A 26,881-nucleotide genomic window follows, 5' to 3' on the forward strand; every position below is an offset into this window, starting at 1 on the left:
GCAAACTTGCTGAGGGTACCCTCAATCTCACCGTCAATATCATTGATAAAGATACTAAACAGTACCGGTCCCAGTACGGACCCCTGAGGGACACCACTCATCATGGATTTCCATCTGGACTTTGGGCCATTGACCACTACTCTTTGAATATGACCATCCAACCAGTTTCTTATCCACCGTACTGTCTATGCGTCAAATCCATCTGTCTCCAATTTAGAGAGAAGGATGTTACTGGGGACCGTGTCAAAGACTTTACGGAAGTCCAGATAGATCACATCCGTCTGTTTACCCATGCCCACTGCTGTGGTTACCCCATCATAGAAAGCCACTAGGTTGGTCATACAGGATTTGTCCCTGGTGAAGCAGTGCTGGCTGCCATTAATGACCTCCCTGTCCTCCATGTGCTTTAGCATAGGTTCTAGGAGGATGTGTTCCGTCATCTTCCCACGCACAGAGGTGAGGCTGACAGGTCGGTAGTTCTCAGGGTTGTCTTTTCTACCCTTTTTAAAAATTGGCACAACGTTACCCTTCTTCCAGTCACCAGAGACTTCTCCTCACTGCCTTGACTTTTCAGATATGGAGAGTGGCTTGGCAACCACATCTGCTAGTTCCCTCAGGACTCTGGGATGCATCTCATCAGGTCCCATAGACATAGATTTCTTCCCAAGATCTCCTCTCAATCTCCCAGCTTTCAGATTAAAACCATTCCTTCTCATCCTGTCCCTGCGCTCCCTGATCAAGAGCACCTCTCCAGCTTTCCTGGAGCCCCTTTCAGCACTGGAAGCTGCTCTAAGTTCTCCTTGAAGCCTTCTCCTTGCATTTGACAGATGCTGCTAGAGTAACAGGATGTCCTTTTTAATTTCCATCCTGCTTTTCCCAAGCTTTCTTAAGCAGTGTTGCCTTGTCTAAGTTGATGCACTTTCTGTCTGCTCCACGCGTGCCAAGAAAGCGTCAGATCTTATTGCAGTATTTTATGGATGGCACTGCTCAGGTGTGTCCTTAATGTTCCTGTCACCTTTCTGTTTGCTTCCTTGCCCTTGCTGCCCTTTCTCCCTCCTTTCCCTGTTTCTTGCCCTTCGGGCATCCAATTAAAAAGCTCATCAAGAAGGAATTCCAGCTGGAGTCAGTGCTGTAATATGTAGGTGCCTTGTTTGTGTCCCGTGTTGTTGCCAGTCAATTCCTTGCTTGGCCGTGTCTCTCTTGAACCTTCGGGGACTTCTGATTAAGCCGGAGTGCTGGGATATGATACGTGCCATGTGGGTGAAATGACTTGACTGCTGATGTGGGTCATGTTGAAGGGCAAAGTCTGCTCCAGAGGCTTCTATGAAGGCTTTGTCATGGCTCTGAATCTTCCAGCCCCACATTCCCTTTCTGTGAGGGCCTCTTCTCCCATCCCATTGCGTTCACTCTTCACTATCAGAGCAGCTAATTTCCTTTTGGAGCTTAACGTTTCTCCCTGTGTCTTTATGTGCTGGGATTGGCACCCCGCAAGTCTCCTGGAGGCGCCTGGGCTCTCCCTGTGTGCGCCGTGCCTTCTCCCCGTCTGTCAGAACAATTCAGCACTTCAGTGCCAGCACAAATTCAAAGCCCTCATGTCACTGATCTTGGCAATGTCACCAGAGACATGGGATTTTCTGTGAGCCCCCGTCTCATTTTTATTTTCAGTCTCCCTAAGGCAAAAGTGCACTCTGGATGCAGTTATTGGTACAAAATAATTGCGTTTGCTTTTTAATTGATGTAGAGAGGGGTAATTTAGTCTTTCAATCTCTGTTTCTCTGGCTATGCTCTACTTGACCTATTTACCTGTTTCTCATCTATGCCAGGTCAGAGACAAGCACTGTTGTTCAGTGTTCTGGGCATCGCTTCTAGGCAACAGCCAGCCTGAAAAGTCAGAACCTGCTTTGCTGTGGTTTCCCAGTGATAAGGCATCAAGTGGAGATGGCTTTGCTAGGCTGGAGGGCACAGTGGCCACATGGAGCGCCTGAGCTTCACTGTCTTGGGCTGGAGCAGGGAGAAGGAGATCTCTTTGGCTCTGAGAAACAGGGAATACATGGAGGTGTATTTATCTTGTGTCTATAGAATCACAGAATAGTTTGGGTTGGAAGGGACCTCCAAGCAAGCCCATCCAGTCCTACTCCCTGCCATGGGCAGGAACACCTTTCACTGGATCAGAGGCTCTAAGCCCCATCCAGCCTGGCCTTGAACACCTTCAGGGATGGGGCAGCCACCACTGCTCTGGGCAACCTGGGCCAGGGCCTCCCCATCCTCACAGGGAAACCCTAAGATGTCATCTCCATATCCACTCTTGCAGCTGAAAACTGTTCCCCCTCGCCCTGTCCCTGCCCTCCCTGATCCAGAGCCCCTTTCAGCGCTGGAAGCTGCTCTAAGGTCTCCCTGGAGTCTTCTCTTCTCCAGGCTGAACAACCCCAGCTCTCTCAGCCTGTCCTTGTACAGGAGGTGCTCCAGCCCTTGGATCGTCTCGGTTGCCTTCTCTGGACTTGCTCCATCAGCTCCATGTCCTTCCTGTGCTGAGGACTCCAGAGCTGGACACAGAATTTGTGCTCTTGTCACCCGATCTCACACTTAACCAGGAGGAGGGTGTCCATATTATATAATCACCTTTCCTACGTGCTTCTAGGTGAAAAGTTCCCTTCTAGGTGAAAAGACATCCCATATTCCCCCCGACACGTGTATTGGTTCAGATAGCTGTGGATGCTGGAAAAAAATAGTATCTTTGCCTTGCTTTAATCCTATTATTTCATCTAACAGAGAAGATGTTGCCGTTTCACAGAGCAAACGGCTCACAGAGGGTGACACATCTTCTGCCATCCCAAAACAATTACTGGATGCATCAATTCCCCCGTACAGGGGGAATGACAGGAGCTGGGAATGAGATGCCCTCTGCCAGAATTCCTTTTGGCAATGTTTTTATTCCCACCTTGGACCTTTTGTGTGTCTGTCAGAAAGGAAACGTGCAGATGGACATGGACACTTAAAGGCACGATGTACTGTTTCCGTTGGTTGACTGTCAGGTCTCTTGGGATTCTGTGGCTTATTAAATCATCTCCCAGAAGGAAAAGGGGGAGGGAAAATACAGTGTGAAGCTGCCAGCTGTAGCCAGCTCAGCACTGCTTGGTATTTTTTGATTAGGAATTTGTGGTTGACCAGACAGCTTGCTTTCATCTCTCTGGAAGTGCTGGGTGGACGGAAGGTGAAGGGGAGGTCCTGAACCTTTCTAAGGAGTTGCACTTCAACAGAGTGTGTCCTGCTGATTTTCTCTGCATCTAATTATTTAAATATACTACATTTTCTTCCATGTAGTTGCCTCTTCTCCAGCCCTGTGGAGAGAGTAGAGCTTTGCTTCATATGAAGAGCAGGGGATGCTTACCTGAGCAGTGCTGTTGCAATTCCGTGATATTGTCTGCTCCGGGCTGTTTGCTGTGACTCTCATAAAGCTGCTCGGTTTATTGAATTTCTGCAGGAATGTTTGGCTTCCTTTTGCTCATATTCCTCAACCCCCTGTCTCCTCAGATGCAAAAGAGGAGAATGCATCACAAAATTGCTATTTAGTCAATCTCACTAAGGGGTCTGTAAGCCTTTTGTGATAGTTGTCCAATTTCTCTTCTCTCTTGGAGGTTGGTTTCCGCACCTGGAAGAAACAAGGCATTTTTTTCAGTGTCAGTGCTTTGTGGACAATTGTATATAAGCTATTGAGTGATAAGGGTTTGCTCACTGACAAACACAGGAGCTCCAGTGTGAGGTTACTGTTATTGAGGTGCTTGTGGAGATTGAATCTCACGTTATGCGTGTTGGGGGCTAAATACAAACTTGCTTTTTAAAATTACTCCAGTGAGCGTTTTCCGTTCTCCTCATCTCTTCTGAGTTTTGTCTTCTGTCAAGCAACCTTCAAACAAGGCAGTGGTGGAGTCTCTATCCCTGGAAGTGTTCAAAAACCATGTGGCCGAAGCACTTGGGGACACGGTTTAGTATGCACAGTGGGGCTGGGCTGATGGACTGGAAGAGCTTAGAGGTCTTTTCCAGTCTTAATGATTCCATGAAAGTCCTTGTGAGCTGAAAATGTGAAGGACCTTAAGCTGATGCCGTTTTGATGTCACCTTCCCATTTTCCTGCCTCTTTCCCTACTGACACACTTCCCTTGGACTGTGCATGGAGAGCAGGATGCTCCTGGCACCATACACATTGGAAACCAAAGCTCCTGACCACACTTCTCATGAGACACAGCTCTGCTTTCCTGTCTTGCTGACTGAAATCTTTTGCCCTTCTTTCACAGGGGCTTTGTTTGGCTCTGACCCCGGTCATCGTGCCAGCGTGCAGAGCCCGTGTTGGATGTGAGCTTTGCTCTGTGGCATGTAATCAGCTGGAAACACTCCTGTAATGGGAGCAGATTGCAAAGCAAGCTCTGTAATGCTTTTAAGAATAAAGGGCAGCATACGCACTCAAACCAGACCCGTTTTCTTTCCTCTCCTCTAGCTATTTATTTTGCCTCCAGCTCTGAGAGATTCTTTGATGTAGTGTAACGTGCACGTGTGACCCATCCTTTCTGTCTCCTTTCACATAATGCAGATGACAGAGCCCGCTGTCACCCCCCACCATACATTAAGCTTAAAAAATGCATTTCCAATGCCAGGAGCTATCTGAAAGCATAGGGCTGCCCTCTTCCAAGTGGGGAATTTTAGCTTGGATGGATGCTTTTCTATTAGCGATGCCAACCTTATCTTATTCCTTTATGGTGTGAGCCTGCAAGCCCAGAGGTGAAACGTGTGATTCATAGAATCATGGAATCATTAAGGTTGGAAAAGCCCTCTAAGCTCATCCAGTCCAACCGCCAGCCCAACCCCATCGTGCCTTCTAAACCATGTTCCTAGGTGCCACAGCTACATGGTGTTTGAAGCCATTCACTGATGGCTCCCCCACTGCCCTGGGCAGCCTCTGCCAGGACTTCCCCACTCTTTTAGGAAAGAAATTGTTCCTAATATCCAATCTAAACCTCCCCTGGTGCAACTTGAGGCCATTTCCTCTCATCCCATCCCTTGCTTGGGAGAAGAGCCCAGCACCCACCTCGCTCCAACCTCCTTTCAGGTAATCACAGTTCTCGCACCAGCCTCCTTATGGAAATGAGGAGTTGGCAGGGTGGCTTTGAGAGAACTAGATGAGCTTATCTTTTGCCTCTCACAGTTCCTGATTTGATTCTTCATGAGGCTGCTGCCACTTGAAAATCCATGCGAGTTTCCTACTGCCACTCACTGCACTCGGAAGCGAGCAGTTCTGTTCTCTTCATAGAGAGAAGAAACAGTTTGGCTGTTAGAGGACCAGTTGCTGCCTGGTGTTATTCCACTGGTTAACATGCTGGCTTTTTCATAGCATGCTGTCATCCCTCTGCTGGCTGAGCTGTCTGTCGGTGTTGGGCAATGAGGCTGTTAGCAATCTTTCTTCCTAACTGTTGCTTCACGCTGCAAATGAGCTGACAAAGTGGAAGGGCTGGAGGGGTGGGAGCTTGGGTCTTGTACTGTGCCTGTGCAGACAGCCAGGCATGGTTTCTGGCTGCCACAAAATCAGGCTGAAGCTAAACGTTTTCTCTCAAATCCCTTGTTGTTAGCTATGCTTTTGCTGCTGGGTGCCTTGTGAGCAAGAGTCCTATTGCGGAGCCTGAGGTCTGTGGCTTCTGGGCTGGGTTGTGATGTTGTGCAATGTCAGCTGGGTCATTTTCGTGTGTTCTGCACTTATTAAGGTCCTCACTTTTCCCCATCTATTCTGGCATCACATACTTGAGCTTGTGATCCTGTGACTGAGGAGAAATTGCCTTTTTGGCTCTAATTTATCTAGTGGGATACTGAGAAGAGGCTGGGTTTCATCCTCTTACTGTTGAGGTCTAACTTTTGTGCTGTGCATGCAAAGTTGGCCTTATCAAGTGTTGTCGAGTACTAAAGAAGGAGCCCTGAGGCTTTCAAGATGGATTGGGTGAAGCTTGTTCTAGTCTTGATGCTGGAGAGAAAACGGAAGGTGTCCAGCAGCTTGAAAGGGACAGAGGTTTGTTCTGCTGCTCAGACTTCATGTGGTGTCAGTGTCCCCAGTAGCTGCTTTTTCACTTGTTCTTACTGTTGGCTCTGTCTTCTTGCAGGTATTAACGCATCCCTTCCATGCGTATTTCATTTAGCGCAATAGGATTAAGTCTTTTAATCTGTCTGCCCTGTGTGTTTGGTCTTGCAGTTCAGCATGCTTAGTCATATGGGAAACACTCTACAGGGAAGGGGAGGGATAAATGTGAGCCTTAAATGTGATATTAGCCATAACCGTGAGCTATTCTTTCACTGTTTGTGGTTCAGTGTGTTGTCTACATTTCCGTTTCTTAAATGTGATACAAAGTGCATTGGAAGTCCTATAATTCCCACAAGAGAAAGTCTGTGCCTTCCTCCTTTGAAAAGCCAGTCTTTGTTTTTTTTCCAGTGAGTTAGATGTGACCCAGGGCTGGAAATATAGAATCATAGAATAGTTTGGGTTGGAGGGGACCTTAAAGATCATCCAGTTTCATCCCCTCTGCCATGGGCAGGACACCTCCCACTGGCTCAGGCTGCCCAAGGCCCATCCACCCTGGCCTTGAACACCTCCAGGGATGGGGCAGCCACAAGTTCCCGGTGCAACCTGAGCCAGGGTCTCGCCACTCTCATGGTGAAGAAATTCTTCCTTATGTCCAGTCTAAATCAGTCCCTCTCCAGTTTATACCCATTGCCCCTAGTCCCATCACTACAAACCTATGCAGGATTTCAGCGTGGTGGTGCACACTGAAGAGTTTGCCGGAGTCTCTTGTTTCTCTTGGAGATAAAAAAGCCCAAAAGAATTCCAGGATAAATACAGCCAAGCTTCTCCTTCAAGAGCTGGGTGTCTTAACCAAGCTGTGGTGGTTTGGGGGAGATGCGGATACCAATTAAGCAGCAGAAAAACTGCCTTCTTGCTGGTGTGATGATTGAAGAGGTCTCTGGAGAGCAAGGGGAAGAGAACCAAGTGAGATGGTGGCCAGAATCCCGTAACGGCTTCAAGCAGATGGATGCTGCCGTGTTTGGAGTTGAATGTTCGTGCTGGCTCTGAGGACTGTCAGTGATCACCCCAATGCTGTCATTCCTGCTGCATCTGGAGGTGGTTGACTTCCTCTGCTGTGTTTGTCAAAGCCATATTCCCACCATCGCGCCTTCTCCACTCCTGGGGGAACTTCAGCGCTGCATCCCACTGTTGAAAACTGGGCTGTGTGACAGCTTCACTCTAGAGGAAGTTATGTTTTTCTCATGTGCCAAACCTGCTTCTTTTGGCCAAGATTTTGAAAGAAAAGAAATCCAGATGCATGTAGGAGATCAAAAAGTCACTCTAGGAAAAACTCGCTCCCAGTTTTTCTTTGTTATTGTAGCATTACAGAGCTGTGCTGTGGTTTCTCCTTCCAGGCGCGCTCATTCCTACCAGAGAGCTGGTTGTGTTGGGAGATTCATTCCCTCCTCTATGTAAATATTCATGAATGATGAGGAAATTTGAGTCTCATACTCTCGCTTAGCTGCCCCTCTACAAAACTTGGGTGCCAGGAGATGTTGGGTGATTGTTTCCATTAAGAGTTGCAGCTGCATAGTTAAGATTGGCTGGTGTTGTTGAGTTCTTCTTTGCCAAGATCCAGATCCAGACTTGATCTGAAATCGGATGGAACAAAGTCCACTGGGAGGTATGAGTTGATGCTGGAGGTATGAGAGGAGATAAAGTGTACCCTGCCGTGTAGAGCTGTTCCTTGTATTCATGCAGATGAATATGTGAGAGTTAAAGGGAGTTTTGTGGATACAGCTGTTGAAAACGCTTGTTACTCCCATAAAACTTAACTTGATACACATGAATGATACACAAATTCTCCCTATGAATATGTCCATAAATCTGGAAGTTTCTAGAAGTCAGGGAGTGCAGGGATAGGATGGGAGGGGAGCAGTGTTCACCTGAGAGAGGGGAAACTGAGGTGAGATCTTAGGAAGAAATGTTCTCCTGTGAGGGTGAGGAGGCCCTGGCCCAGGTTGCCCAGATCAGTGGTGGATGTGTCATTCCTGGAGGTGTTCAAGGCCAGGTTGGATGGGGCTTGGAGCCCCTGATCCAGTGGGAGGTGTCCCTACCATGGCCGGGGGTTGGAACTAGATGGGGTTTTGGTCCCTTCAAGCCCAAACCATTCTATGTTTCTGTGAAGTCGCTCTCAGGTGAGGTCACTACGTGTTTCAAGGAGATTGTTTTATGTTGCAGTGTGATGCTTTCAGTTTAGTTGTCAAGATTTGTTAGGTGTTTGTCCGAGAAAATGCCTACACTAGGCAACTGTGTTTTTTCCTGCACTTGAAAGGAATTATCTGGAAGGAGCTGCCTGCAATTAGAGTGGGAAAGGCACCTTCAGCAGGCACCGAATTCTTCTTGCATCATCTATACTGCATGTCCTCACCTGTTGGCTCTAATTGGAAGTGCTATTGTTGTTCCCTGATAGATGACTGCCTGACTCAGCTCTGGTGTAAGGCTGCATTTCTGTAAGGAGAGAGGGTCTGTTCCGGGAATGGGGAAAACCAGAGAGAGTAAGATCATAGAATCATAGAACAGTTTGGGTTGGATGGGACCTTCAAGATCATCCAGTTCCAACCCCTCTGCCATGGGCAGATCCCACTGGATCAGGATGATCAAAGCCTATCCAACCTGGCCTTGAACACCTCCAGGGATGGGGCAGCCACAACTTCCTTGGGTGACCTGTTCCAGGGCCTCCCCACTCTCATGGTGAAGAAATTCCTCCTTATGTCTAGTCTAACTCTGCCCCTCTCCAGCTTATACCTGTCGCCCCTCATCCTATCAATACAAGCCTTTGTTAAACAGTCCCTCTCCAGCTTTCTCGTAGCCCCTTCAGGTACTGGAAGGTCGCTCGAAGATTTCCTCGGAGCCTTCTCTTCTCCAAGTTGAACAAGCCCAACTCTCTCAGCCTGTCCTCGTATGGGAGGTGCTCCAGCCCTCGGATCATCTCTGTAGCTTCCTTCTCTGGACCCATTCCAACAAAGGTCTCCCATTGCTGCCGTGTGAATCCCTGAACACAGTTTTGTGATGTGTGCCATTTCGTCCCACCTTGCATGGGTGACACAACGTTAATCCCAGAGCCATGAGGTTGAGACTTGGCAGGGAGTGAGTGATTCCCATGTTAACAGGGTCTCTTCTGAGGAGACGCTGCTGTACTCCTCCTGTCTGGGAAGGAGCCTAAAGCAAACGTGCTTTGTCGGTGTAGGAATGATGCTTACCAGGTTCAGCAGTCCCAGTGACTGCGTATTTAATGCATGTGCCCCTTCGCTTTAAGTTTAACCTATGCTCCGTGTCTCAAATATCCAGATTTCCTGGAGTGGTGGTGTTCAAATCCCAGTCGAATCAATTTGTCTGCTCTGGCGGTTTTATTTGAAGACTGGATGCTTTGCACAGATGTTTATGATCCCAGTGTTCTTTTCTTATAGGTGTTGCTTTCCTGCTCCTGTGGGTTAATTGCCAGGAACGTTACCGCTTTGCAGCCCAGAACCAACTGCATTTCAGGGGAGATTTTTTGTGATAGGTGCTTTCTGGAAGGGAGAGGCATTAAAAGCAACATGTAAATCCATGTTGATGCTGTAGCAGCTGGGCATTGCTGGACTCTTCAGTGTGTTGATTCTTGTGCGTGGGCTCAGTCGTTTCCCATTTCCTCTAATTTTAGCTTTTTAAGCACAACAGTGAGGAACGGCTGGGTTCCAGCAGGAGGAAGCGTGGGCAGCAATGCCTCATAACTGGTTTAAGGTGGCATTGCACCTCGTGGGCTGTCTGTCCGTGGTGTCTGTGATTGGAAGCCTGGCAGCCCTGTAAATCCAAATCCTTTCTTTAATTTACCCATAATCTTTTGAGCTCTGTAATTCTTTTCCAATTTGTTTTGCTATCCATGTTTATCAGTGTCACAACTTGCAGCGTGAAGGATTTTTCCACACTTCTCCTGACCACTTTGGGAATACATTTGGCTCTAACTGCTGCAGTGAAAAGGTGGTTGAGTGCTTCAGCTCTCCTGAGGTCTCACAGACTGTGTGATCCATGGATAGCATCCTTGCCGACAGTTCTTCCTGCCTGCTTTGAGAGGGACAGATGTGTTTTGTCTTAGAACCATGGATGATTTGGGTTGGAAGGGATCTCAAAGCCCATCCAGTCCCACCCCTGCCACAGGCAGGGACACATCCTACTGGATCAGGGGCTCCAAGCCCCATCCAACCTGGCCTTGAGCACCTCCAGGGATGGGGCAGCCACCACTTCTCGGGGAAACCTGGGCCAGGGCCTCCCCATCCTCACAGGAAAGCATCTCTTGCTAAGATCTCATCTCAATCTCCCCTCTTTCAGCTGAAAACTGTTCCTCCTTGTCCTATCCCTGCAATCCCTGATCAAGAGCCTCATCCCACCTTTCCTGCAGGACGCCAGTAAATATAAGGAAGAGGGCAGCCAAGGAGTATGGGGTGGGAGCAATCATCCTGCCTCACTGCTTTTTTTCATAGCAAAGGAAAACCTGGATGAAGACTTTGAGGAGTGTAGAAGCCAAAGATCACTGCTTTGGCTTCCTTTGCAGCTGCTTCGATAGCTGGACTCTAAGCGGGCTGCTCTGCGTTGTCTTCCCTCAAGCCTGCCAAGAGGGACTGAGAAAGTATTGCTTGGGATCTTGCCACGTTCCCCCCTGCCCCAGGAATACTCTGCTTTAATCTTCCCCAGCCTTGCATCAGCTGTTTATTCTTGGAAAGGCTGTTGTATTATCTGGTGGTTGAGGCACGCAAGGAAAGGGGTCGCAGCTCCGTTGTGAGCCCTGCCACGCCATCCTCTTCCCGTCGATGAGATGGGCAGAGCACTGCCTTTCTCTCTTTTCGGAAGGATTTCAGTGTGCTTCCTAAACCTCAGGCCTCGTGCAAAGCGTTTGAGTTGTTTGTGTTACCAGTCTATAAGCAGGAAATACCAAAAGAGGGTTGCGTTTGCCTTGCAAGAGTCGAGCAGTTGGACAGATATGAGCAGCAGAGATGTGTGTATGGACTTATTTGTGACATCTTCTGGACAATGCACTAGGAGTCATTCTGCCTCCAGCCTGAACTGCCCTCACAGCGCTTTGTCCCTAAGGCATTGAACTAAGTTTCCAAACATCTGAGACAAGTTCTCAGCTACTTTAAACTTCCACTGTGACCTCGAGGCCGGCCACTCATGTGCACTGCTTTCTTGTATCTGAAGGTGCCATTGTGCCTCTTGTCTTTGTTGTTGAGTACATCAGTACAGGGGGGTAATGGTGGCCTCTGCTCTGAGATCTGCACAAGTGACGGTATCGGTCCCTGAAGTCTCCAGGTGCTTTAACAATCCAGATATGTGAGACTATAAATCGTAGAATAAACTATTCCAACTCAAACTAGTTGGAAGGGATCTCAAAGCCCATCCAGTTCCACCCCCTGCCATGGGCAGGGACACCTCCCACTGGATCAGGGGCTCCAAGCCCCATCCAACCTGGCCTTGAACATCTCCAGGGATGGGGCAGCCACCGCTGCTCTGGGCAACCTGGGCCAGGGCCTCCCCACCCTCACAGGAGAACATTTCTCTCTAAGATATCATCTCAGTCTCCCTTCTTTCAGCTGAAAACTGTTCCTCTTCATCCTATCCCTGCACTCCCTGATCGAGCCCCTCCCCAGTCTTCCTGGAGCCCCTTTCAGTGCCAGAAACTGCTCTAAGCCTTCTCCTGGCTCTCTTAGCCTGTCCTTGTACAGGAGGTGCTCCAGCCCTCGGATCATCACCGTGACCTCCTCTGGACCCGCTGATCCTTTGGCTTGAAAACATGGATTTGCATTTTGGGTGGCTTGCCCTTTGCTCGACCCCATTGCCCCCCACAGTTCTGTGAATAAAGTTACTTCAATCAGGAAGAAGCTGCAAAGGAAACAGACAAATATGGTCTTGTTTAGAGGAACTGTTGGGTCGTACCATGACCTAAAGCAATGTGCTTTATTCAGCAATTTTTGCAAACAGGAAGCTGTATTTGCAAGGCTACAACTTGCTGAATCATGGAGCAAGAGAAAACAACGCAAGAATTAGTTTGAACAGAGCAGGATTTGCAGTTTTCAGAGCTTTTCATATGTCCTTAACATTCAGTCTCAGTTGCCTTAAACAGATCCATCAGAAACTTGGGGATGCGACCCTGGTGCAGCAGAAGAGAGGTGAAATCAAGGGAATTATTAGAGACGTCTGCTTTCATAACAAAGGCTGCTCATATGAAAACAAACCCCCTCTGTAATATGAAGGGGTTCGGGGGGATTGGGGAAGAAAAGAAAACAAACAGTGGTGGGAGTTGAATTGGCTCTGGACCTTCTGGGAGCTTTGTTGGGAGCTTGTATTTACAGTGTTCTCCTTCCTGTGCAGGGATCTGTTTAATCAGAAACAGCCTCCCGTCTCACTGTACATAGATAGTGCTTAGCATTGTCTTCTGCCTCTCTCTGTGCTGTATTTTCATTTCACAGATCAGGAAAACTAAAGTCTGCAAGTTGTTTTTCCCAAGGCTCCATAGAGCAGCGTGGTGCAAAGCCCTCCTGGCTTCTAGAGCCATCATCTACACCCCAGCTCGCAAAGCTCAAAGAGTATTGCAGAGGTTTGGTGTTGGGATTTCCTGTGTTCTGTTCTATCTTGTCTGGTTTTGCCGAAAGGAAGGTTGATGCTATCCTATTTGGAATTGTTTCCCCTCTGCTGTATAACATCAGAGCAGTGGGTCTCTAAGTAGGCACTAAGGTGGTTCTGGCTTTACCCTTGCGTGATCTCATAGCACCATAAATCAGTGCTCATCTCTCTTGTTTCATGTCCCATTTGTTGAGACATTGAGGCGATATATTCTAGGTGAAGATGCTGCCCTGATTCTTGATGTGAGCATCTCTGCCTCAGCACAGCAGGAGGAGGGTGACTTGGGGGGGACACCCCTCTGAATGGGATCGATCCTGGCTGGCTGCTGCGTGCTCTGGATCTTCCTACAAGGACTTTAGTGTTTAAACTCGCTTGATTCTTAACGTATAATTTGTATTGCTTTCTATGTTGTGAAACGTGCTGAACCACGAGGAGTTGGACACTATTCCCAATTTATTTGTCCAACAAGAGTTCCCAAAGTAGGGCTGGTAGAATGGGATTTCGTAGGCTCTACCACGTATCCATGAGTTCGACGTCTCAAAGTCTTGCTGAATTGTTCCTGTTGACTTAAACCTCTTTATATTTCCCTGTCTGGCCTGAAAAGACCCGACGAACTCCTCACTTCCAAAGATGTGGTTTTAATCCTGGAGTACCCTAAAGTGATCTGAGGGGGTTCCTAAGGCTCTGGGAAGACCTTAGAGCAGCCTTCCAGGACTTAAACCAGCTCCAGGAATGCTGGGGAGACACTCCGGATCAGGGAGTGCAGGAATTGGATGACGGGGAACAGTTTTAAACCAAAAGAGGGGAAATTGAGGAGAGATTTTTAAGAAGAAATGTTTCTTGTGAGGGTGGGGAGGCCCTGGCCCGGATTGCCCAGAGCAGTGGTGGCTGCCCCATTCCTGGAGTGGTTCCAGGCCAGGTTGGATGGGGCTTGGAGCCCCTGATCCAGTGGGAGTTGTCCCTGCCCACGTTAGGGGATGGAACTGGATGGGCTTTGAGGTCCCTTCCAACCCAAAACATTCTATGATTCTTTGACTGTTGAAGGGTATTGAGTACGATGTGTTCCAACATTCTTGTGCTAGTGTTTTTCCAACTCGTAGTTTCTGCAGACCGTAGTGGAGTTATTTTCCTGGCTTTAGTTCTATCATGAGAAGTTTGGGCGCTTATCTTCATCTGTCACTTTAATGCTATGCATTGCATAAATAAAAATGGGCTGAAAGGTTTGGTTTCCGTTAACTCGAGGGAGCTGTGTGCCCTTCCCAGCGGAGTGGAGAGGAAGAAGAGGGAAGGGGCAAATAGACTTCGCTGCGGGCCTCGCATCTAAATATAAATATTCTCTTCTTGGATCCTTTCAGTCTGAACTGGGTGATTTGACCTTTCTTTGATAAAAGCTTTCTTTATTTGCAAGAAGAAAAGGGCAAAGGGAAGGAAAGGACAGAGCAGATCTCCCTTTTTTTTTTTTTTTTTTTTTTTTTAGTATCTTCCAATCCTGGCTGATTTCTGCAGCACCAGCACTTGCTGTCAAGCCAGCTTCGTCCTGTGCTTCAACTTTTCTGCTTCTCTGAGACTTTTGAGTGAATTTTGCATTTCTAAGGGGGTTTATCAAAGTGTTTTCTGACAAGGAGACAGCGCTGTGATGGGGATGGATACCCCAAGCTTCCTCCCAGCTGTGCTGCCAATGGGGTGGATCACTGAGCAAATGACTTGGTTTATGCCCGCTACACCACTCACCTCGGTTTCCCTTACTTTATAACTTCAGCTGAAAGAAGTATTTGTATGAAATGTTTTTTCATGTGTGCACCCTGAAGAATTTTTGAGCTCAGCAGCAAAACCCAGCGCTCTTTAATGTGTAAAACCACGGAGCTCTCAGGCTTCAGTGAGGGCAGCAGAGGATGCGCAGGCGTGGTGTTTGTAACCACTCCAGACTACACGCAAGTCTTCCTGGCACTTGTTTTAACCATTAATTGCCGCTTTAAATCCAGCAATAAATTATTTGGGCAACCACATTGCGTGAGCCCACTGCCAAAAATAAATCAGAGCCTGAGAATTACTCAGGTCCCCTTCCTCCTTCAGGTCTATTGCAACTGGATGGGGTAGTACGCCTCTTGGACTCAATCCGATTGGTTTTTGGGATCTCCTACATCTTCTGGAGATCGTTTAAGCAGTCATCCTGCAAATGATATGAGAAGCACTTGGAATGTGTTGCATGCATAAGTTGGTTTGCCGTTGGTGTGGTGGTGTACGGGAATGCCTCTGGATAAGTCGTCTGATCCTTTGCAAATTGGATTTTGTGGCTTACTTCCCTGTCCTCATGGATAAAGTTTTCCCTTAGCTGCCTCTCCTCTGGTGGAGCTTGTGTCTGTCTTGGGACTTAAAGCCTTTTGTAATGCTCTCCTGGATCAAGAGTCACTTGAGGGGACAGACTTTCCATTTCAGAGCGTGTACCCAAGTCCCACCTGGAACGTGCCTGAGAGTAAGCATGTTACTTAGTTTGCTTCTGAATTTCCGCTGCATGAGGTTCTTGTTGGTCTGGTGCATTTCCTGCTGCTTTTATACACTGTGGTATGGAGTTTTTTCTGGCCAGCAGCCGTCTAGGAATGGCTGTTATTGTAGAAACCCTGGTTACTGCTTGAGCTGTCTCTATTGTACAATGAGTTGCAGCGATTACATGCTGGGGAGGGAATGAAGTGATTGGGAAAGGTCTGCTTCCTAAAGAGCAACAGCTGACTTCATTCCAAACCAGTTAAACTGGGAATTAGAGGGTGCTGTTAAGTTCTACCCCTGCTTAAAGAAAACAATGTATGAGAATGTTACTGTATTAGCAAACGTGTGATTGTCCAGGCTTGTCATAAATCCTGTATAATTCTTAAAGCATTGAGTTTAAAACAGGCCAGCAAACGAGGAATGATGGGTTGCAATGGAGAGCGCTGCCTTCAGGAGAGCTGAAGGGTTTCAATATTGGTTTGTGTTCCCATGCTCTTTCTGGGAGAGGGAGGTGGCACTGCTGGAGCCAAACTGTTTTGACAGCAGTTCAAGAGCAGTGCCAGCTCCTTACACATGCGTTTCTCCACTGGTTTAAATAGGACACCTTGCAGGGTTAGAGGGAAGATTAATCCTCTACAGGGTTAATCCTTAAATCCTTGGTGTTCAACTTGTGAACAAGGGAGGGAAGTTGTTCTTAGAAGTACTCAGGGACCACCTACTCGTTCATAGGAACTGCCAGAAGCTGTCAGATGGAAATGATTTTTGGGCAGTAACAAGTCAGAGTGGAATTGCACTGGTGATGCGGAGCAGGGTCTGTATCCCACAGCCTTTGACTCACTCCCCTAGTGACTTTTGTCTTGGAGGAAAGAGGGTTTCCCAGACCCATTCTAACCCTGTGAATTAGCGGCGGTTGATGGTTTGCTGTCTCTTGTGGTTAGCTTTAATCGACCTGCATTCTGCTGAAGATGCTTTTTGACAAGCGCATGTGTGGGTGAAAGATGTTTGGTAACGGGAGCTCTGATTTAAAGCTCGGATGGTCTGATAAAGCGTGGAGTAGTGAATCCCTGTGCTGGCTCTGTGTATTGTGACACTAACCCTTCTGCTCAATGCAGTGCTGTGTGGTCTGTTCTCTATATTACTGCTCTTAACCACAGCTTCCAGATAACCAGCTTGGTGTGAGAGCTCTGCTGAAACTTGTCCCTGCCAGCTGTCCATCTGTTTGGTGTATGCTAAGTGTTCCCTGTCCGTTTTCTGTCTTGCAGCATCTGGAGAGGGCCAAATGTGAACTGCGTGGACAGTACTGGATACACTCCACTGCACCATGCTGCTTTGAATGGCCATAAGTGAGTCACCTTCTCATGCCTTTGATCGCAGGGGATGCTTTGTGCTTTACAAGCCAGGGGTTCTGTGTAGTCTAACGCTGTTCCCACTGAAGATGTGGTGATGGTGCAGCACTACACCATCTTCAGGATGAGAATAGAAGAACATCAGTGCAGTGAAGCACTGGCTGCTGCACAGTATGATCAGACACCTCTAAAAACTAGGCAAAACACTGAGATTTTCAACCACCCTGTTACTTATAAGCAATTTGGATAAGATCTGACGACGTCTCAAAGGTGGCTCCTCCAGTAACAGTCCTCTGCAGTCTGTCTGGTGTCCGATGTGTTGCTGTGCCTGCACCACTTAAAATTTGCTTCTGTGAATTATGATGTTTTTAAGTAACTCCAGTCTTCAGTGTGGTAAATCTTGTATTGCTCATTACTACTTAAGATACCGAGAAACTGAGTGGAGTTAAAATCCTTATTCATTGTCGTCATTCTGGTGCAATTCACTTTTCACCAGAGTGGCTCATGGGCAACTTCAGTCCCTATTGAGCTCCATTGCTATGAAGGTAACAGATCTTCCTGAGCTCATCTCGGCAGGCTCTAGTTGTTTATTCCCTCAGGCAGCATTTAATAGGAAAGCTTGAAAATCACGTTTTGAGAGTATCTATGAAATTCTACTGTTCAGATTGACTTTTTGTCAGACACTGCAGAATGTACGCTGTGAAACAAGGTCTGAATATCTCACAGACTCACGTTTCCTTCTCTTGTAGGGATGTTGTGGAAGTTCTGCTGAGGAATGACGCGCTAACCAACGTAGCGGACTGTAAAGGCTGTTACCCCCTTCACCTGGCAGCTTGGAAAGGCGATGCAGACATAGTGAAGCTCCTCATCCACCAGGGACCTTCGCATACTAAAGTGAATGAGCAGGTCTGCCTGTTTTTCTCTATTGCATTATTGAATCACTTCTCTGATGGAGAGACACTACTTCAGCTGACTCCTGACCCTTCCCAGACCTGTAGCAATTGGTATAAAGTCCTACTTGCTAATAGGATAAGAAGGGCACTGCCTAAAGCAACACCGCTAGTACAGAATTAGTGGTTGAATGAGTAAGTTATATATGTTTGTACAGAGATATATAAATATGCGAACCACTCAACACCTAGGAAGTGGTCTTCTGCTTTTGTCCTGGGCTTCTAAAACTAACCTGTGGTGTTTTCTTTCAGTTGCTGGACAGCTGAGAAGGTTTCTAGTTCTGTCAGAGGATACATTGGCTCCATTCCTTTGGAACTAATCAAAGCAGCTTTGTTTAGTCTTTGTTTGGCCATGCTCTCTTAGCTCCTCTCTTGGCTTGTCTCTACCACTTGCTCCAGTTAACTAATTTGTAAGCTGTAAGACAATTTAGCCCTGCTTGCCCCCAGATAAAGCCCTAGCTTGGTCTCAAAGAATTATTTTCTCGATCAGGCAAGAGAAAAATCATCTAGCGTATTTCTTCCCTTTGTCAAGCTGACAATTTTCAATCTAGGATGCCGAGGGATCGATTTGTACCATACAGCTATTCCGTACAGCGGCTGCTGTGGCCATGTAGGAGGACTGGCTCCCATGTAATTTCCTGGTGGAAGTCAGCAGGTATCTTACAGTTCCAGGGAACTTCTGACATGTTGCTGCTGGAAAACCCCAAGATTTCTTTTGTTTAAGAGTTTTGGAGAAGGGAACTGGTTTGCTGGGTGAGGCCAGTGTTGCTGAGCTGTTTATGGCTGAGTAAGCTTGGGCGGACATGCGGCAACAGATCCACACAGACCGTTAAAGCTACTGTAGCCCTTGGTTGTCCTGTCCCCGAGGCAGGAATATGCCTGCAGGAATAATGTCCCTGTGAATCAACTCCTAAACCAATCGGGTTTTCCTCCAGGAGGAGATGAGTGAACAAAAATAAGTTTGTCTGCCTTGTTACCAGAAGACTAAAAATGTCTATTAATTCAGAAGTTAATCCCCAAGGAGGTCGGGTACTCATGGCTCCGCTTTAGCAAAAGGAGCAGGTGGGAACTGTGAGTTTCTGCTGTTTAGTTTTGATCTGTAGAAGATACTTTTCAGAAGCTGAGGAGCAAGCTCCCTTCAGAGTGGGTTTTAGGAGTCCTAATCCTGCTGCCAGCTATACTGTGTGGGACCACGGTGCCTAACGATGCACCAGGCAGGACCAGCACTAAGTGAGCACTTCGAAAGCATCAAAAAGTGAAAAAATACGGTGGTAATGTTATTCGCTGCCACTCCTCAGTGGAGCAGCAAGAACTGAGAGCATGTGTTTTAATGTCCTTGATAGTTTGGGGCAGTGGTTAATGTCTTCAGGCACAGCTGCAGGCACCCAGTCTGTTTAAATAGATTTAAGAAATGTCTTTAGCTGTTTACAATCGATCTGATAAGAACTGACTGAGGGCCCTGTGTGTAAACTGTTTTGCTCCGAGTAGGACAGAACCAAGGGAAACCTTTACAAAAGATTAAAAGCTCAGTGTAATCCTTCCAGGTAATGTTTCATTAATGTCTGCTTAGCGGGAGCCTTTTTAAACGAGGAAAGTCAGCGAATAGCCCGCACTGCTTGTTTGGAGTCTGGTAAATGAAATGCCCAGTGGTTCAAGTTACAGGAATCGCAGCTGGAATGGCTTCTGCTGTTAATGGCTCTGACTGGAACAAGATGCTGTGTGCTGTCATTCCCACCCCTTGGGAGTCACCCGTTGCTTTGTTGCTATATCTCACCCATTTCATTATCACATTTTTGTTTTCTTTTTCCTCTTCCTTTTTGTAGAATGCTCTTGAGATCAAAGAACTCAAAAAGTACGGCCCCTTTGACCCATATATCAATGCCAAGGTGTGTACTTTGCTGTCAGCATTCCACTGCATCATCACTCCAAGCTGCACTCGCGTGCTTCCAGGTGCAATGTCATCCAGTTGCAGCAATACCTGTTCAGTTCGCAGCTGCTTGGGGAGAAGTAAAATGCGACCGTTTATTTACTGTGGGTTTCTTTCTTCAAAGCAGTTCTAGAAACATAATTTAAGGGAAGCTTTTCCTTACTTTCCTGGGGGCTCCTTCATTCCTTAGCCTTGTAGGACTCCCGCTGGTGGTCAGTTTGCTTGGTTTGGCTGGATGACTTCCAAAAGGTAATGTTATTTCCATTAAAATGCTTTAGGTTTTGTTTCGTGTGCTAACGTTGCTGATAAATGCAAAGACAAGGAATTTTCTTTTCCTGCTTAAACATGGATGCATTCTCTCTGTGGGCTGTTTGGAGTGAATTTCCATGCCTTTTCTCCTATGAAACGCGTACTGCTGTGTTTGTCGTTTGAAGGGGCAGTTAATTCTTGTGATGGTGGTGGGGAGAAGGGAAGGCAGTAGTGTCCGTGCCTCCCTTCACAAGTCCTTCGTGTCCTGCTTATGGCGTCAGTCTCTTTTTCGATGTGAAGTCTGTTGTGTCGTCTGACCCTTCAGCCCTGGTCTCTGTTCCTGTTTTCTTGCCTGTTTTACTCCTCACTTGTTTTGAGTTATTCTCTAGCTACAAAAGGCGTGATATCACTACACACCAAGGCTGAGTAGTTGAGGAAGCAGGTGAAGTTCCTGGTGGTGTTTTCTCAGACACCGTTGTTCCTTGTTATTGATAGAGGAGCTGCAGGCCAGCAGTGGCATCCCAGTCCACCGAGTTATCTCAATACTGCCGTAAGCCACCTTACCACAGTTGCTTCCAGCTGATTATTTCGGATCCAGCCATCCATGGCAGATTTCCGTCTCTCAAAGTTTTGTTAAAACTTGCCCTCTGCTTGATCTGCAGCTAAAAACACGCATTCACAATTCCTGAGCTCGCTAACCGCTCAGAGCTCGGTTTGGTTTTGCAGACTCCTGTTTCAGGAAATACTCGAGCGCATACCTTGAAGCACAAATATATTTTCATGAAGCTCATCCATATCGGTGATTTTTACAAAAATCCAGGTGGGAATTTTACAGCAACAAATGTCTTGGTGGAAACACATCCCGTTCAACTGCCTGGAAGGAGCTTTCTGAAACACTGTCAATAAGAATCCAATCTTCACTCCAGTATTCAGGTGTTGAATGAAGAAGGAATATAAAGATGAAACTTGTGGATTTTTGTTTTAAGTATTCTATTTTGGATTTTATATTTTTGACAAGTGCGTGATTCTGGGGTTATTTTAAACCCTCAGTGCAATTTCGGGGTGACTGTAGTGCTCTTGGGAACAAAGCGTTTTGGAAATCTTTGCTTTAGTTTCAAGAGGAGGGATGTGATTTGTACACAAACTGTGAGGTTCAGCACAAGTTCTAATCAGCTTCGCTTTGGTATCTGACCAGATTTGCACATGGAACCATATACCTGTGATGCAAAACTTGTTTTCTCAGTAGCTTGGCTGCAGGTGAGAGAACCAAAGTCCAGGTGCAGAGCATAGGAGTCCTTTTTCGGTTGGTGCTTCCAGCCTCTCTGCTTCCATACAGGATGGGATCTTATACAGACATGATTAAAGTGAGATATTAATCTTTCCAAACATTTTGGGATGTTTAGAAGCGGGGGAAAGGTGTTCATGTATGGCTGGACCATTTAATATCCTGTTGAGGAAGAGATGAGAAAGCCAGAAGTTTCTTCCTCTCCTGAAAGATAGAGAAGTAGTTAGCTTCTTTTTTTTTCAACAAGGTATGCAGGGATAGGATGAGGGGGAATGGTTTTCAGCTGAAAGAGAAGAGATTGAGATGAGATTTTAGGAAGAAATGTTTTCCTGTGAGGGCTGGGAGGCCCTGGCCCAGATTGCCCAGAGCAGTGGTGGAGGGGTTCAAGGCCAGGTTGGATGAGGCTCGGAGCCCCTGATCCAGTGGGAGGTGTCCCTGCCCATGGCAGGGGTTGGAACTGGATGGACTTTGAGGTCCTTTCCAACCCAAACCTTTCCATGGTTCTGTGATTCTATGAAGTGGCTGTGAATTCTCTACCTAAGTGTCTGGTGAGGAGCACAAGGACTATAGTTTGTGGTATCTGGTTACCAGCGCTTGAGAAGCCTGATGGAGCCCATGTGAAAGCAGAGGCATTTCTGCTTGTGTTTCCATTTTGTGGTTTGTAGGCAGGCATCATATGAGCCCAGCTTCTCCCTCCCAGCTCTGGATTTAGAGGGGATGCTAGGATTCCTGCAGGAATGCAGCCCCTAGGCCCTATTGAGCACTCTGTTTTTCTAAGACGTTTTGAAATTTGAACCTGTGGGCTTTCTAGCTGCTGGAAAGAAATTTTCTTTTTCCATTTTGGATAGACATGGATAGAACACTCATGCTCAGTGTTCAGGCTCCATTCTGGTCTGTGCTGAGAGAGACGATGTGGGGAAGAGAGGCGAACTCCCTTGCCTGGAATGGCTCTGTGATTTTTGGCTGCTCAAAAGTCTCCTGAAATTGGAGACAATAAAGGCTTAGGCAATAGAGGGAGTTTCCAGTACGTAGTCTGTGATGGAGAAAGACTTACTGTAATGATCCAAGGGAGTTTTCCACCTGGTCATCTCTATTGGAGGAGGAAAGTCTGGGGATTTCACCTTGAGCATCAGAGCCCAGACCTGCTTAAAGAAAATTAGACTAAATTGCCGTGGAGGTAGGGGAAGTCTCTGACAATTATGTTATTAAAGGATGTTATGTTCCCATTTCTGAGCCGTCAGGCAGGTGTTTGGAATTGTTGCATGCATTAAAACACCTGTGAGGTCTCTGTGGCAGGGAGGGGTGAGAGGAGACAGTCCTAGCAGTGGAAATGGCTAGTAGGCAGGGCTAGCGTGGCACGAGCAGTGTGTGCCCCCGTGGCTCTCTGGCAGACAGCCGCAGCTCCAGCAGGGCTAGAGTTATCTAGTCTTTCTGCAGACACTGCCTGTGAGCCTCTCGGTGCTGCTGGGCAGGTGAGCACATCTGGGCTCACTGATACCCAGGCTCCCTTCCCTCTCAAAGGGGAATAATGCGATTTGCCAACCTTTTAAATGCTTCAGGACCAGTAGCTTAAGTCGATCGATAGGTGTAATCTCTGTGGTTCTGTTGACTGCCCTTCTTACTCCATATGTGTATTTTATGTGCAGATTTCTTTATTCCACAGTAACTTTGTCCACTTGTTTGTGCCTTCCTTCACTGTGGCTGCCCCTGCCGCTCCACGTATCCAGCCTGTCGTTTGACTTTTGTGCTAACAGTGATGCTGTGCTTTCCTTGTCTTCCTAAACACCTCCTTTCTGCATGAGGCTGTCGCTTCCTTTCTCCTCAGCCATTGCTTTTATACCAGTCGCAGCTGCAGAGAGCTCCTCCAGAGCTCCTCGCTTCCCTTGTGCTTTTCACGTGGCTGAAAAACGATGCAAATGCCAGATGAAAACAAATAGGAGCTTGCATGCATGACTCTTGTAAGCCCTAGAGTGACTGAACATGTTAATAGGATTAAAGTACGTGTACAACAGAGCAAGTTCTGCAGTGTGGCTGTGAAATGGTGCAAAATATTGACTGCTCCTAGAAGCTGGAATCCCAAAAAGCAGCAAAAAGGAAGGTATTTTGATCACATTTGGTTTCTAAAGTAGTACTTCTGACTCATAGAATCATGGAATGGTTTGACTTGGAAGGGACCCTAAAGCCCATCCAGTTCCACCCCCTGCCATGGGCAGGGACACCTCCCACTGGATCAGGGGCTCCAAGCCCCATCCAACCTGGCCTTGAACACCTCCAGGGATGGGGCAGCCACCACTGCTCTGGGCAACCTGGGCCAGGGCCTCACCACCCTCACAGCAAAACATTTAATCTCACTTAAGATCTCATCTCAATCTCCCCTCTTTCAGCTGAAAACTGTTCCCCCTCATCCTAGCCCTGCGTTCTCTAAGATCCCCTCCGCAGCTTTCCTGGAGCCCTTTCAGCACCGGAAGCTGCTCTAAGGTCTCCCTACAGCCTTCCAGGCTGAACACCTCCACCTCTCTTAGTTTGTCATTCATCAAGACAAGTACGTTCTCTTTTTTTTCTTTTTTTTTTTTAATGGGAACTGTTCTTAATGTGAGAAATTCAACCATGATTCTTTCAGCTAAAGTTGAAGCCTCTGACAGTTTGTACTGAAGCTTTTTGGGTCAAATGGCACTGGCCCAGGTTGCCCAGAGCAGTGGTGGCTGCCCCATCCCTGGAGGGGTTCAAGGCCAGGTTGGATGGGGCTTGGAGCCCCTGATCCAGTGGGAGGTGTCCCTGCCCATGGCAGGGGGTGGAACTGGATGGGCTTTAAGGTCCCTTCCAACCCAAACCATTCTATGATTCTATAAGTATTTGTCTCTAGAGTCCTTTAACAGAAATTTCTCTGTATATAACAGAGTAGTAAAACTAGAAACTTGAGTTGAATTTAATTTAAGAAAAGGCTCTTTTAAGCCTGGCAAGGCCTATTTTGCACCTGCGAGTTAGATGTGTTAGGCTGCTTGTCTGTGTTTTGCATTGCTGATTTCTAACCTGGCAGACGGTGCATGCATTAATTGGATCTGGCTTTCACCGTCGAGGTGTTCTGTTGTTGCTTGGACATCTCTTCCCTCAGTTGACCCGAGACCTTACTACAAGGGCTTGTTAGTGGAGTGATCTAATTGCACTGCTTTCAAGTTCATGCTCTGCACGTGACTTAATGCACCCTGTTTCTAACCCAGCCAGCTTGAGAATTGCCAAGGTGGAATGACTGTTATAATCAGGATAAGTAGGATTTGAAACAATTGAAGTTTAAATCTAAAATGATGACTATGAGGCTACAGCAGATAGAATTCACGCTGCAGTTTGCCTATCGTATATCGAAGCTTTTTTGTTTTTGTGGAGCCTCAAAGTGCGGGATGCTGCCAAAAAATAACAGACTGCCTTCCCTAGCAGGATGAATGGGAATCCAGGTACAGCTCGACGATCCCTTAAACATTAGCATGGTCCTTTGATTTTGACCTCAGTGCTTTGGAAGCAGGCTATTCCATGTATAGCACCTATTTCCCATAGAGCAGCTTTCCCAGATCTGAGTAAAGCTTATTCTTCTGGATGGTTTTGATGCTTTTATTGAGTTCCTGAGTTCATGAGGGGATACCTATGCCTGGTAAATGTCTTGTGAGATGGTGAAAACATTGCTTCAGGCTCTTTTTCAAACCAGGCTTTCTGCTTCCCAACTGCTTTTTTTTTTTGTCTTGTTTTTGCATTTAAACTTCAATGGTTTGAGCGAGACGTGTAGCAGCTCTATTCTCCCCAGTTCTCACCCTCTGGCCTTTGTGATCCCCCCCTAGAACAATGACAATGAGACGGCGCTGCACTGTGCTGCGCAGTATGGCCACACGGAGGTGGTGAAGGTCCTTCTGGAGGAGCTGACCGACCCCACCATGCGCAATAACAAGTTTGAGACTCCGCTGGACCTGGCCGCACTCTACGGGAGGCTGGAAGTTGTGAAGATGCTCTTGAACGCTCATCCCAATCTTTTAAGCTGCAACACTAAGAAACACACTCCCCTGCACTTGGCGGCTAGGAACGGCCACAAAACTGTAGTCCATGTCCTCCTGGATGCTGGCATGGATAGCAACTATCAGGTACCGAGTGTGTCTGTGTGTGAAGGATGGAGAACCCCTGTAGCTGTGATACAGAGAGCTCCACCTTCCCTTGCTCCAGAGGGATTGCTTATGGAAGATAAACGATGGCTTTGTTTTCCTCCGGGCTGCTTGTTCAGCTCTTGGTTGCTCTGAGAAGCTGCTCAGAGGGATTCTGGTGCTGTGCATGCTTCACGCCTGCTTGTGAGTTGGGCCAAGAGCCCAACGGATAAAAGGGAGGGGATAAAAAGTCCTCTTGCCTAAGCTGTTCTGCTCTGCAAATCTATCAGCTCTTGATAGCAATGGAGGCAAAATGTTTCTCTTCCTATCAAGCTGAATACGCTGTTTTCACAGCAGGAGCTTGTATGTGGTGGTCTTGTCTTTCCTTCTCAGGACATGACCTCTTGCTGAGCTGTAAAAAGTCCTTTTTTGGTCTCTAACCTGAGCCCACATGTGTTTCTGAACAGCCCATCCCATTTTCCATTGCGAATTCCAGCTTTGTAGTAATATTGATAGTTTGTCCTCAGTTGTAGATATTGTTACCCACACTTTCTGTATGATGCTGTGTATTTATTGCTTCTATAACCTCCTAAAACGTGCCTCCATCACCATTCCCCACTGTCCAGCTTCATGCGATTTTCCATTTAATTTGCAGACTGAAAAAGGCAGTGCTTTGCACGAAGCTGCTTTGTTTGGCAAGACAGATGTGGTACAAATATTGCTGGCTGCAGGTGAGAAGAATGATCCCCTTTTGAAGCAATAACATGGTTATCCCTTCACCCAGGACTTGAGAAAACCCCTTCCTAATGACAGCACGTTCCTCCAGCTGGCTATCCAAGTGTTTTTTCTTGGAGAGAGTTAGAGGAGAGGTTTGTCTCTCGGTGTTTGGTTTTCTAGCCTCTCTAGAGCATTTTTTTAGCTCCTTCCCCACCCAGTGACGCTCACAAGTGTAAGATCTGACTTGATTAAAAGCATGAATTTGCACACTGGTAGAAAATATTCTTGCTTTTACCTTCCCTGCGCCTCTTGCCACAGGTATTGATGTGAACATAAAGGATAACAGAGGTCTCACAGCTCTGGATATCGTGAGGGAGCTCCCTTCTCAGAAGAGCCAACACATCGCAGCTCTCATCGAAGGTAAGAGGTGTAGCTCTGTGTGTGGGCAGGGGGGAATAATTGTGGTTTGGGGGAATAATTGTGCCAGTGCAAGCATGGGATTTGTTCTCTAACCCTGGAAAGTGCTGAAAGCAAAGCAGCTTCAGGCCAGGTCCCTTGATGAGAACCTCACGGGTGTTGGAAGGAATGATGCTTGGGTGAGCTGTGTCGAGAGCAGGGGGACTTCCAGGGGGGAATTAGGGGGATTAGCTCCTTCGCTGAAGGAGTGCGGCGTGACTTTTGCAGTTTAAGTGGGCTTAATTGAGCTTTGTTTAAGTCACTTTGGAAGTTAATTAAAATTAAGGATAGCCTAATTCTGCTTGCAGAATGCAAAGTAATAGCTTGAAAAATGGGTTTGGATTAACTATGCTTTATGTGTCTGTGTAGACAAGTAGTCGTCTGTGGATCTCACAGCCTATTTCTCACTTCATTGTGAAGCTCGGGCATGGATTTGCAGATGAGATTTACAGAAAAGGCCTTGATTACTTGTGGTTTATAAAGGAGTTTGGCCCATTGTCTGCCCAAGTTAGGGAATGAAATGTGGCATCTTAGCTGAATTCGTACCTTGTAATTATGCTGTCTGAGTTTCCTCTCAGCTGTGGGGGGAAGATCAGAAGCGTATGCAACTGGTGTGCATTACTCATGCTTAGCATTTGGGAGCTTTACAGGTT

The 26,881-nt window shown here is 47.1% G+C and overlaps 1 protein-coding gene across 10 annotated transcripts in view; it reads left to right on the forward strand.

Moving 5' to 3' along the window:
• Positions 1-26,881, forward strand: part of ANKS1A (ankyrin repeat and sterile alpha motif domain containing 1A) — a 137,174-nt gene that overhangs the window by 14,653 nt on the left and 95,640 nt on the right. For 6 of the 10 annotated variants that reach the window (XR_008453471.1, XM_054087498.1, XM_054087499.1 and 3 more), the window contains exons 2-7: positions 16,440-16,520; positions 17,273-17,429; positions 19,297-19,359; positions 24,762-25,058; positions 25,711-25,786; positions 26,091-26,192. Coding sequence is in view for 9 of the 10 variants with exons in the window: in XM_054087498.1 (XP_053943473.1) it covers positions 16,440-16,520; positions 17,273-17,429; positions 19,297-19,359; positions 24,762-25,058; positions 25,711-25,786; positions 26,091-26,192 (776 nt within the window). In the remaining variant the exon portion in view is untranslated. Of the gene's footprint in view, positions 1-16,439; positions 16,521-17,272; positions 17,430-19,296; positions 19,360-19,417; positions 19,650-24,761; positions 25,059-25,710; positions 25,787-26,090; positions 26,193-26,881 lie in introns of those variants that run through there. The other 4 variants (XM_054087501.1, XM_054087508.1, XM_054087505.1 and 1 more) reach the window with 2 other exon arrangements.

Source organism: Cuculus canorus, chromosome 24 (genome assembly GCF_017976375.1).
Source record: "Cuculus canorus isolate bCucCan1 chromosome 24, bCucCan1.pri, whole genome shotgun sequence".
In the NCBI taxonomy this organism is placed as follows: Eukaryota; Metazoa; Chordata; class Aves; order Cuculiformes; family Cuculidae; genus Cuculus; species Cuculus canorus.